The sequence below is a fragment of the Heteronotia binoei genome, chromosome 6 (genome assembly GCF_032191835.1).
Source record: "Heteronotia binoei isolate CCM8104 ecotype False Entrance Well chromosome 6, APGP_CSIRO_Hbin_v1, whole genome shotgun sequence".
In the NCBI taxonomy this organism is placed as follows: domain Eukaryota; kingdom Metazoa; phylum Chordata; class Lepidosauria; order Squamata; family Gekkonidae; genus Heteronotia; species Heteronotia binoei.
The window spans coordinates 78,596,939-78,610,054 of NC_083228.1; the positions used below are offsets into that span (position 1 = coordinate 78,596,939).

At 44.5% G+C, this 13,116-nt stretch overlaps 1 protein-coding gene across 2 annotated transcripts in view; it reads left to right on the forward strand.

The window, feature by feature from the left end:
• GOLGA7B (golgin A7 family member B) overlaps nt 1-13,116 on the forward strand; it is a 50,043-nt gene that overhangs the window by 25,049 nt on the left and 11,878 nt on the right. Inside the window, exon 1 of one of the 2 annotated variants that reach the window (XM_060241871.1) lies at nt 7,879-7,979. The exons of the other annotated variant lie outside the window; for it this stretch is intronic. Coding sequence (XP_060097854.1) covers nt 7,968-7,979 — 12 coding nt within the window. The 5' untranslated portion in view covers nt 7,879-7,967. Of the gene's footprint in view, nt 1-7,878; nt 7,980-13,116 lie in introns of those variants that run through there. 2 annotated transcript variants of the gene reach the window in all.

Below are 13,116 nucleotides of genomic sequence, written 5' to 3' on the forward strand. Positions count from 1 at the left end.
CGGCTCGCGCCAAAGGCTCGCGTCTTTGGCAAGGCGCAGCTTAAAATGCAAAGAGGGTGGAGCAGACCACTCCTAAGCAATCATCAACAATTACTCTCAATCAATCAATCAATCACTTTCACCTTTAGCCCACTCACCCAAACGTACAGCAGTTCCCCAGCTATCACAACTCAGCCTTTTCAGCAGTCACCCAAGCCTCAGAATGAAGTCTTTTCTTTTTCAGATGCTACAGAAATCGGGATAAACTCATGGACATGGGGCAAGTAGTAGCTATAGGTATATACAAGGGTTACAGGCTGATTTCAGTTGCCTTCAGCAGATCAATCAACTAAATCTGCAACTGCAAATTAAACTTTTCAATCTGATCAATTGATGAAGCTGAAATTAATGGGGAGCCACCTTGCTGGCTTTAGAGATATCTCTGCCAAATTTGATAAGGAGGGGGAATTCCATATACTTTTCTTCCAACTTATATTGAGAACAAGCACATATTTTTCACTTTAGGCAATTTATTTATTTATTACATTAGATTTATATCCTGCCCATTCTACAAAGACTCAAGGCAGCTAAGATAAACAAAGGCAACATAAGAAGAAGATGATGATGATACTGGATTTATATCCCGCCCTATACTCTGAATCTCAGAGTCTCAGAGCAGTCACAATCTCCTTTACCTTCCCCCCCACAACAGACACCCTGTGAGGTGGGTGGGGCTGAGAGAGCTCTCCAAGAAGCTGCCCTTTTAGGGACAATTCTGCCAGAGCTATGGCTGACCCAAGGCCATTGAAGCCTTGAGTCATTAACCCATTAGTAAACAATATTAAAACAATAAAACAATCAAATAAAATCACAATGGTTCTACTACATCTGTTATAGGCAGGATCATATAGTATCTCCCTCTCTCCAAAGCCATCAAATCCTAGGCAGTTGGTACTAATACAAGATAAGTCCAGGTGAGGTGGCAGCCCTCTCCCAATTGAAGTTGACAGTTGCAGCCAATGTCAATGAACACATGAAGGTGCCTTATATAGAGCTGGACCAGTAGTCCATCTAACTTGTTAACTGGTAGTGACTTTCAGGATCTCAGACACTGAAAGCTCTTTTCTAGCACCTGAGCTTCTTCTAGCTCGAGATGCCAGGGATTGAACCTGCAACCTGCTGCATAAATAGATGCATTTCAAAGAAGTTATGCCCCCTTCCCAGTTATGTCTTTTAAATCTAGAGCTTCCATAGAATGGATTACATTCGCAGTTGGAAAAGGGTTTAAATTTTTTTATCTGATCTATTTCATTTATAAGTATATATTCTTGGCAAGTTAAAAAAGAAAGTATGAATGATTCCCCTACATTCTAGCAGGTTCTGTTACCTTTATTTTATCAAATTGTATATTATCTCATGCCTAAATAAACAATGCTGTTTTTTTAGGTATGCCAAAGGATGAAACTAGAAAATATTACAAAACACACAGGATTACTGCTGAAACTGTTGAGTTCTCCCTGCATGCAATATATAATGCAACTTACCCATGCCCTGTTACCATTATGCTATATTTTTCTCTGGGTTGGATCCAGGCAGCTTTTTCATTCAATTTCACACAATTCCTCTCCTTACTACACTTCCAGTCTCACAAGGCTCCATGAAGAATAGGCCTATTGATAACTGTTAGCCATGGTGACTAAAGGGAACTTCCACATATAGAGTCAGTAGATCTCTGAATACCAGTGCCAGGCCTTGGTTTCTATGTGGGACACACAGAGAGATGGCTATTTTACAGGTTTATTACTCTGATAATCTTAATTTAACAGATAACTTTTTGCATGTTAAATTCTGTACACCCAGGGTAATAACAGACAGGCATTTTGAGGCAGATGGGAGGTATCCTAAATCGGGAAAAAGAGCCATCCTGAAGCCTCCACATGCTCCCCCGCAAGCCATCCCCATCACATCCATTGGGCAACATGGGCATGTTCAGACACACTATTCCCATTACTCAGCTTCTCCATACATTTTCAGTAGTCATGTACACATTTCAGTAGTCATGTTCAGTAGTCAGCCCAAACTGCCAGTTGTCATGTTCTCAGGGTGCAGGCAGCCAGGAGTCCAAAGCCAGTCCAAGGTCAAAGTCTGGGAAGTCAAGCAAGAGCCAAGGCACCAATGCAGAATCACAAACTGGAATCAGAAGTCAATGTCCAAAAGCCAAAAGGTCAGGTTGCCAAGGAAATCAAGCAGGTCAGCATCAGGAAGGAGCATGGATGCAAGGCAGAGAATAGACTTGTTGCTTCCACAATGTTACCAGGTCCTGGGTGTGAGCTATATGGGAGTCTCAATCAGCCTGCTCCCTGAGTGGCAGTGACTCTGCTAGAACTCAGGGCTGAGAGATCTGAAGCATCGGCATGCCTCATATCTTCACTCTGAAAGTTCTTTCCGGAGCCTGCTTTCAACTCTTGAGATGGGAGGAGGAGAGCTTGGAGGAGATTGATCGTCAACAGCTGACACTGGTGCCTGGAGAGTGATTGATGGGCCAGCTGCTGTTTGTTCAGCTGAGGAACTGGCTGGCAACTCTTCCATGTCTGTTAATCCTTCCAGCTCCTCCTCATCAGGGTTCATGACACCGGTCTGTAATCATCGCTAGTGACTCTAAAAATGTACATAAATGGTTTTGTCCTACACTGCAGGTCTGTCTTATGAAGAAAACCTCAAATATTACTTCTATGTCAAAAAGTTCTTTTTATCATGCTCATTCTTAAAATTTATTTTATAAAACTGCCATGCAAAATGGGTAGGAATCTATAGATATAAATATATATATTTCCTCTGCACCTCTGTTTCTTTCTTCCTGGCCTCTTTGTGCTTAATAATTCTGTCTTTGATTACAGTTTCTATTAATTTGCCCAGGAAAGATGCTAAACTAACTGGCTTGTAATTTCCTGGCTCCCCCTGGCAGCTGTTTTAAAAATTGGTGTAATATTGCTACTCTCTAGCCAAAATTATAATGTCTCTCTGTGTAGTTCTATGGTACAGCTTCATTTGTTGGCCCTCCAGGGCAACTGGTTAGCCACTGTGTGAGACAGCATTCTGAACTAGGTGGGCTGCTGGTCTGGATTCAGCAGGACTCTTCTTATGCTTTTATGGAACTCCTGCCCTTTAGCTGCTCACCTGTATCAAATATGCCCTTTTTTATGTAAAGGGAAAACCTTATTTTTTTCTCTCTGCCTCCTCAACTCTGATTTTTTGAAAGTGAATTTTCAGAAAAGTCTGTTGGTTGCTGTTGACTTTTGAGGGGATGGTTTTGTCAACGTTTATATAAACGTATTGATGCTGCTCTGTTTCATTTTATGATTGCTGTTTGTTTTGACTATAAGCTCATTTCTTTTATGATGTTCTTAGTATTTTTACTGTGAGACTGATAGTGTTTTTATTCCACATTTGGAAGCCATTTCAGGTGCTTTCTTATGCTGAAAGATGTACAATATAATTGTTTTCAGAAGGTAAACAAATAAATCGGCCAAGTATGTGAAGATGTCCTTTGCTGTTTGGGACTCACTTTCCTGCCGTGCTGGTCCATTCATAGACATTGCTTTGTACCCTTTTGACAGTGAGTGCTGGGGAGGTGTCTCTCAGGCTCCTGCCAGTGCAAAGCACAGTGTGTCTGGCAGCTGCAGTCACAACCTGAAAAGGCTGGCTTGAACCTATTAGGCAGCAGGCATAATTGCTTGCCATAAAGTCACTGATGTTGGCAGATTCCTCCCTCCAGTGATCACTGCGAGTGATTTGTGAGGCATGCTTCCTTCCCAAGGGCAGCTTAGGTCCTGTAGGGAAACTTGTTTTTAGATGTCAGCAAAATCTGTGGGGAAATGACAGCAGTCATGGAAAAGGGTACAGTTTGTCCTAGATACACTCTTAATAGGCTGAGTTGTTTAGGCTTTCTTGCCTGGTCTGTGTAGCTACATACACATTATGAGAACAGGCAGTTTAGATTGTAAAGTCCTTGGAGCAGGGACCAATTGCTTTGTTTTCGCTACTCTGTAAAAGGCAAGGTGATAGTTCATTATCTGTCTATCATTGTCAATGTACATGCTGTGTGGAATTTGACAGATTAACATAACCTGTCCTGGCTCAAGAAGCTTACCACTGGAAGTTCCCTGCTTTAACAGTATGCTTGAGCATGAAGCTAAAATAGAAGCATTCTGTCTAGTAACTGCCCCATCACAAGACCATACTGCTCTCCCCACCACTTATACAAAGGCCATATTTCATATGATGGGCTGTTACCAGAAGGGGCCAGAAGAAGCCAGAACAACCACTGCCAAACTATCCAGCATGTACTCAGGATGGTGTGTGCTCTGTACTTTTTTTAAAAAGTGTAATTTTATAAATTATTCAGGTTAAGCATATAAATGTATATTTACAAAAATATATGCATATGTTTGATTACTTAATTCTGCAAGTTGGGGAAGGTCAAGAAATTGTGAAGGATACTGAAATCCCAAGCCTTGACCACTAAAAAATTGCTCCTCCTCTTCGAGATTTCATCCAGTACAGGCGAAGCAGAACCTGCCAATTATATTACTCAACTGTGCCTCCTGAGGCCAAGGATTGTATAGTTCTGTTAAACCCAGAGCCCCATCCTCTCTGGGCTCAGATGACATTGGTCTATAGTGTCTTACCATTTCATGGTACTTTCCAATAACCCAGTGCCCACTATCATGTTGCTCTAGTCCAGGCTCACTATAATCAGTGCCATGGATTGTTGACCCTGCTTACCATGTCTGACTTCCAGAGGCTGAGAGTCAGCTAAGGGGAAACCAGAAAGGGGGAAATTAACATAATTAAGCCTCTGGCAGTTTATAGAGTGCTGGAGGGTGGGGAATGGAATTTCCACAGCCTTCCCCCCTAGACACACACTGCAATTGCTCATGGGTCACAATCCTAGCTTGTTTTACATAAACCAGAAATGAGATTTGGCGTCTACAAGTGCTGGACATCAAATATCTTTTGAAGCCATGCTTATTAATAATAGACTTCTTCCCACACACTCTTCAGCTTTTCTCTGGAGTGAGCACTGATGTTCATGATGACCTGTCCAGGCAGGATCTTTATTTATGGGCTTTTGGTTGCAAGTCTCTGCATTTACTTAGGGCTGTTCCCAGATTTGCTCTTCTTCTCAGACATGATTCCTTGTGCTGAATTCCAAACACCCCAGCTCTTTATTCTGCCTCTCCCCTTGGTCTGCATAAGGACTCTGCCAGTTACAAATACTATAGGCCTCATCTGCACATGCAGAAGAATGAGGGCCATACCACCTTTAGACTGCAGGTAGTCTCACAATTTTTAATGCTCCTCACATGAAAAACTTTGCACAAAATAGAAAACCAGCACAAGGCTCATTTAACCCCCTCTAGTTTTCTGTTTGTAGAGCTTGCTTCCAGTGGAAGGTTCAGAAGTTGTGTACTGCACTTGGAATTTAAGTAGTACAGTCCATTCTACAACCTCACTTCCACATCTGTGGCATGTGCACAGGGGTCGTTTTGTAGAAAAATAGGTGGTGAAGCTCATCCAGGAATTGTTATGCAGCTGCACCTACTAGTCAATGGACAAGGTAGGTAGGTGGGGAGGAGGAGGGGGTCTGTCAGAAAAGGTTCAGGAGCTGTGCTCCTGTGAGCTCCTGCTGAATTCATGGCCTGCATGTGCAGATCCAGTTTCTGTTCAATCTCTTGGCAATTTTTCTGCTCACATTAAGCAGAGTATGACTAGCAGATAAGAGGGAATGTTTCAACCTCTCTTGCTGATGACATTTTGTGCAGTGTAGACTGAGTTTCATTTCCATATCTTTAGTTTTGAGAAAGGACATTGAAACTGTTCTTCAGATTTGTAAGCAGCATGTCTGAATTACCATTGGTCCTGACTCTCTGCTGATGGGGAAATAAAGAGCTCAACTAGAAGTGACAGGCTTCTCAGTGATCCATATCACTCTTTAAGTTTTCCTGAGTTACAAGACCCTTTGGGAACATGTGCTTTTGCATAGTATGCCTACCAGGAATCAGGACAGCATTAAGTGAGAGGGAATGGGAAAGGGCAAAGAGGCTGAGTGACAGCTATCTTTCCATGGAGAAACAAGAAGAGCACATGTTTTGGCTTGTGGGTTGGATGTAAGGATTGTACAGATATATATTTGTATATTTGATGGAATTAGGAAAGCATCTGAAGTGTTTGTGTGTGCAGATTTTTCAGTGTGGATGTGTTGAGGATTTCTTGTACACAGTGAGCCATTATTTCCAGATCTTGGCATTTCCTTTTTTCTTTCTTGCAGTAATAGACATTTTACACATTCACAAACATACAGCCACATATACTGTATAATGAGTTTTTAAAATTACTTGCCTGTGTCTGAGCTCCCTAAACATTGGCTGTGTTGCTGTGATGCTTCAAAGCATTTAGGAACATTCTAAATTCTCATATCAGAGCTCTCAATAGGAAATTGTGAAAGCTGGAACAACATGCAGAGATGATGTCTGGCAGCATTTCCAAAGCTGCAAAGGGATGGGGTGGCATTCAGAAGTATTTGTAGTGGTCAGGAAAGTGGCATTGTCCCACTCAGCTTTTTGCATAAAATAAGCAAATATATGCAAATCTGCAGGATTCAGTACAAGTCATTTGAATTACCTTGATACTCAGCTTATGACCATGTGGCCAAGTTTGAGAGTACAGTAGATGCAGGATGAGGGGTGCAGGGAAGGGAGAAGGAATTCAGAGGCAGAATTCAGTGAGCAGTGAGTTGAGAAACCTTAGGGAAGGATGGGCAAGCAAGTTTGAGGAGGCAACAGGGACTAAGCAGCAGGGACTGAATTACACCTTTTTATCTGAACCTACCAGCTATACATCTGATTGAATGTTATATAGTTAACTAAGTTTGCTGCCTCATAAGGATGTTAAACATTACCCAGCTCTGAACTGGGGAAATAAACATTTAATTTCAGAGTCACTGAAAACTGATGAGCATGCCTTTTTCTGGGTGTTGTTTGAGATGGGGTGGGGATCTTTCTGGACCTATATGAAGATTATTCTGCAGTCCAAATACATTGTTTGGAAACAACAGATAACACCCCACCTTGAATGTCTAGTTCTAACTGGGCATGAGTACCCAGAGAGCATTTCTGGGCAGATAGTGTTGAGAACAAGGCATAGTGCAAAAACCCTCCCCTCCCAACGGATGGTTAGACAATTATCCCTCCTCTAGTGTGTCCCTGCGCACTAGAAGCACCTACGATGAACTAGCCGCCCCCCACCCCCGCCTCTTCTAATTATTCCTTGGCGTTGGCAGAGCGGTGGACGTCACTGGAGAACTGGAACCCTGCGCTTGCCAGATCAAGGAAAACTGCGTTCAAGACAGAAGCGCAAGTGCTTCAGGTAGCCCGCATGCTGACTCTCCGAGGACAAGCAGGAAATGAACGCTGGTCGACTTGCTCTTTTCCTTGCTTCATAGGGCTCCGCCTCTCTGTGTCCCTCCCTCCCCCGAGTCAGTGCTGGAGACGGAGCCCGGCGCTCCAGCGTGGGGACGCCCTGGGGGGATGCGGCTCCCACGAAGGCAGCCCGCCCGCCCGCCCCCTCCCCTTGTGCCTGCCAGTCACCGAGCAAGCCTGAGGTTCGAGGCGAGGGAAATGGGTCTCTCGACGCGTCAGCAGCGCAGGCAACCCTAGGTGGGGAGCTCACTCCAGGTCCGGTTCAGTACCAAGGACAGCGCCAAGCTCTGCGCCCATTCCTCAGCGCGTTTCCACACTGCGGACGCCGCCCCAGCGCAGGCGACTTTCCGCTTCTCCTGGTGGTAACCGTTCAGAGATTTGAGCACTCCCTTCACCTGCAGCGGCAGGAACGGCGCTCTTCGTCCGGCTTCGGGGGAAATCAGCCCCTTCTCCCAGCCCTTGCCTCGGTTCCCGGGGCTCAGTGTGGATCCACCTCTCCGGCACAACATGGCAACCGAGGTGAGCAGTGCGAGGAAAGCAGCAGCACACGCGGGCACAGGCGGCTCCGGCTCTGTTGAGTCATGACAGGCGCCGGGCAGAATCTCTTCCTGCGGGAGGCTGCTGGGTTTGCCAGCGTTAGTAGTGCCTGATGCTGCCAGAAGGCATCAGAGCAGGAGCCCCCCCCCCCCCCGCCCAAGTCTCAGCCAGCGTCGGCTGCCGCCGCACAGCATCGCTGGGTTTGCATTGAAGGCCGAACGAGTCACTTGCGCCTGCGACTTTGTGGCGTCTGCCGCGGTGAAAGGAAGCTCGCGCCGGGAGAACCTGTTTGGGCTAAGGACGCCATGACTCCCTCCGAAATCTCAACCCCGTTTCCTCCTCGATTCGGCATTGCCCCTGCTCCGCAGCCCTGAGTCAGAAAGCAAGAGTGGGAAAGATGCCTTGTGCGCTCAGCTGTGGGTCAGGGACCAGGCGTCTCTCAGGGATCACCAGCGGGTCTGCCTAGGACATGTGGAGCACATGGCAGCGCCCGCCAGGGAAAGACAGGGAGGTAGCGGGTACAAGAGGTGGCAGGGCCAGGATAGCAGCATCTCTGGCACCTCACCAAGTTGTCCTTTGGGTCTGGCTCTGGGGATGGAAGATAGGTGGGAGGAGAAAAGGGATACCTGTGGCGTAGCCCTCAGGCTTTGGTGCGCTTTCCATTCATCTGCAGACTCACCAAACCATTCACTCTCTGTGCGGAGCTAGCTCAAAACAGCCGGCAGAAGCGGGGGTTGGGGCCCGGGAGAGAAGTAAAGGTGAGGAGTTTCCCCCCTGTGCAGGCTCAATTGTACATGCCCACACTTCCCCAATTCAGCCCCAGCATGTCACACTGTACCCCTTCTAAAGGCTGCCGTCCCAATCTGCAAGTACAACGGCTATGGGGACTCCCCCCCCCCCCCCCCCCCAAGATCTTGTTTCCCATTGCTCTCAGGCCTGTGTCATTGGAAGATGCAGCCCCAAACAGGCGATGTCTGGCTGAACCGGAGCGGAAGTAACTAGCGGGCTGTTACTAGGGGGAAGAGGGCAGCTTCTGAAGGGGGGAGGTGGAGATGGAGGCAGCCTGCTAAAGCCACAGCGGGATGCCTCTGTGTTGAGGGAGCCAAAGCACTTGACAGGCTGTGGGGGTTGAATCCCCCACCAGCAGGCACACTTTATTTAGATCCTGTGTAAAACAGCTGCTCCCCACAGTGGAAAGTAGGTCTTGGTTCTTTGGGCAGGCAATTGACTTCTGGGAGGAGGTTGCTTAACTTAATCCCAGACAACCAGATACCCACATTTCAATTTTATCTGCCAAAGCACATATGCAGAAGCCTAGTCCGTGTTGCTATGGTTTTGCCTTTCAAGGGCCCATTTAAATTCTCTGCTCATGCTCCAGTTCAATAAACCTTGAGCCCAAATGTAAGAATTAGGAGCCCAGGAGTACCTTAAAGACTGCTTTGTTATTTAGCCTTTAATGTGCAACTAGACTAATTTTGCTGCAAGAGATTAACAGGGCAACTTCTGTGAAACTAATAATAATAGAGATGCTGGGAGATTCAGCTATAAATCAGCAAATCTAGGGTGCTTTTTCATCTGGATGTTCTGAAGATTCAGATAAGCAAAGCAAGTGGGCCAGAAATGATCTGGCATCTTGTAAGGAGATGGTGAGAAGGATGGAGGTATGAGCTTCCCTCAGGTAGGAAGGATACATTTTAGGGAGAGGCTTTCTGTGGCCAGAAGTAACCTGGGCCCTGACTGAATGGTCATGATGACAGATTATCCCATTCCTGTAGGAGTTGGAATGTAGCTCTGAAAGAATGCAGGTTAGAAGGATTCCTGTACTGTATCTCTTGGGTGGTTGCAGATGGTAGACTGTTGCATTTCCTTGAAGCTCATTAGAAACTGGAACCAGTGGGATGGGCAATGGAACTACCTGGTGTTGAAGTCCAGAATGCTTAATTATTATGAGGGAAAAAGTAGATTGAGATACAAGATGAGCTGCCAATTTATGGGTAATCAACTCTGAACTACTACTGTTAGCAAGCTGTGTCAACCCACTGTCTTTACAGTAGGTATTATTTTTCTTCTATTGGGTCACAATTACCATCTTTCAATAGTGTGTTAAGCCTTTTTGGTTTGTCCTGCCTCATTCCAAGTTGGAGGACTCTTCAGTGGCTTGGTGAGCTGACTTTTGCAGGTAGAGATGGATGAATAGAGATTTTGTACAAAAGGAAGTCCTGCCCTGCTATCTAGTTGCATCTGACAATCAGTGTCTAGTTATACTAATTTAGGAAACTTCTTGTGTAGCGGCAGTCTGCTTCAAAGGCAGTTTGGTGAGATTGGGTACTGTACAGTGAATTATACTGGCACAATGTGGTGTAAATACAGAATACAAACTCTTACACCTATAGTACAAGTTGCTCAGGTAAAGCACTGTGGATGCTGTAACAAAGTTAAGATCTATCAGGGGTGTCAAACTCATTTGTTATGAGGGCCAGATCTGACATAAATGAGACCTTGCCGGGTTGGGCCATGTGTGTCATAAAATGTAATGCCAGGTAGCAGAGATATAAACGTTATAAAGGACACAGATAAACACAATTAAAGATTTTTTTAAAAAACAAAACACTGTGCTTAGAAGATTAGCATTCCTGCAATATTTTCTTTATTTAACAGTTTCTGATAACTGACACCTCTTGCTCTGAATTATTGCATCGAAATCTGGAGATGATGTTTGCGCTGTAGCAATCTTGAGTATACTGTTCAGATGTTGTTCGGGTGTGTGTCTGTAAGCTGTAAACCTACTTTTAATGTATTAACATTCATTACAGAAATCTCATGGTCAATACTTTGAGCCTAAGACCCAGGGGAAAACATGAAATGGCTAGGCATTGTGAGCTTTTGTACATAAGTTGCTTCATGTGCTGATCAACCAATGGAGAAAACAGAGGCTTTGCTCTGTAGCTCCTGTGCGATTGGCAAAGCAAGCTGTGATGCAGAAGGAAGCAAGAGAGAGAGAAGGAAGCAGATGATGCTAAGTTCCTCACAGGCCTGATAGGAGCCCTCCAGGGGCTTGATCTGGCCCTCAGGCCACCCATATGACACCCCTGATCTAGACAGTATGTAAAATGCAAAGAGGGCATTTGGGAAAGGATAAAGGAAGGTATTTGCGTTTAATTATTAGGCACATTGGACAATTCTTGAATGGCTTGGTTCTCTCAAAGGTTGGCTATGAATGTTGGCTATGAAATTATTTTGTCAAAATACACAAAATGAGTAAGGCCAAGATGCTTAACATATTCAATACGGCAAGTGTGTAAGATATGCAATTTAATATATTATTTAACATAACATAAGAGAAGCCATGTTGGATCAGGCCAATAGCCCATCCAGTTCAACACTCTGTGTCACACAGTGGCCAAAAAACCTAGGTACCATCAGGAGGTCCATCATTGGGGCCAGGACACTAGAAGCCCTCCCAAGCACCAAGAATACAGGTCAAATTAACAAATTACATGGAACCCATGGCAAAGATGGGACATGAACTCAGACCTCTCAAAACCAAGTCTAATTTTCTAGCCACTGAACCACATTACTAATAACAAGTGTTTCTGTTACATAAAACATGCAAACAAAACCTTCATCTTGTAAAGGGAGAGGCAGGGTAGAACTCACTTTAGAATTGCCAAGCTGAATTCAGCTACGAACTGGCAATGTGTGAACAAGATATGTTAATGTATTCACACATTGAGAGAAGGTAAATCTATTGATAAAATGTTTATAATCGCTAAGTTTCAGAAAGGATAAAAGACCTTTACTCCCTAAAATTAAATGACAGATGCCTGCAGCATTTCTAGTGCATTCTGCTCTGGAAATGGAGTTCCTGACACTCCCTTAAGTAAGAAGAAGAACACTGCAGATTTATACCCCACCCTTCTCTCTGAATCAAAGACTCAGAGCAGCTTACAGTCTCCTATATCTTCTTCCCCCCCGCCCCACAACAGACACCCTGTGAGGTGGATGGGGCTGAGAGGGCTCTCATAGCAGCTGCCCTTTCGAGGACAATTCCTGTGATAGCTATGGCTGACCCAAAGCCATTCTAGCAGCTGTAAGTGGAGGAGTGGGGAATCAAACCGGGTTCTCCCAGATAAGAGTCTGCACTTAACCACTATACCAAACTGGCCCAAAATTCCAGTGGCACTTTAAAGGCTAACAAAATTTATTTTTCAACATAAGCCTGTATAAGTCAGAGCTCAGTTCATCAGATGCATTAAGTGTGGACACTTAGCACTGCAAGGGTTGTTCTATGTATCAGGCCAAGGTTCATGCCTTTGAATGCCAATTCTTTCCTTGGTTTATCTATTATCTGGACCTTCAGCTGGAATTAAAAATGAACTGACAATGTGCTGTTGTATGAGGCTGAATTTGGTTCCTAATTCCTTGTTTGCAGTTCCAAATACAAATATTAATAATATCTAAGAAAACTCCACACCCCAAAATCATACATATTTGGCCTCAGGATCTATACCCTCCTCTGGAGTACAGTCCCCAGAATCTATAGGTACATGATTCCCAAGTGGGCCAGACCTTGTTTTTGGGTACAGCTGCCTCCAGTTTCTTCATCTTTGTTTCTCCAGTGTGTGTGGGGGGAGGTATTTTGGAGTCATTCATGCTAAATCCAGACATTTGTCCAGGGAACAGCATCAGTTCTTTTACAAGGCAGAGTGCCCTGAGTCTGAAGGTGTGAGATTTGGGGGTAATTAAAAACTTACTTTAAAGTATCATCATTTAAAGTTTTTAAAGTATCATCAATATTTTATGGTTTGACACTCAAATAAGGAACTGTGAATAAAGAATGAACATCAACATCATCTATGCAATGAGTTTGTGTTTTCAGCTTAATCATTTTTCCAATTCAGCTGGCACTTGTGCACAAAACAGTTTCAGGAAAACTGCCTTCTGGGGACCTTCCATGATTTTTTAATATGTCCTTGGCAGTCCCACTCATACTCATATAGGCATTCCTTTTTTTGCTTCAGGGCTATTGTTTATTTTCATATATGGAATTAATTGCATTTCAGATATTCCCCCAGCTTCCTGAGAGCCTCTTATCTGCAAAGTCTAAAGGGTATATAAA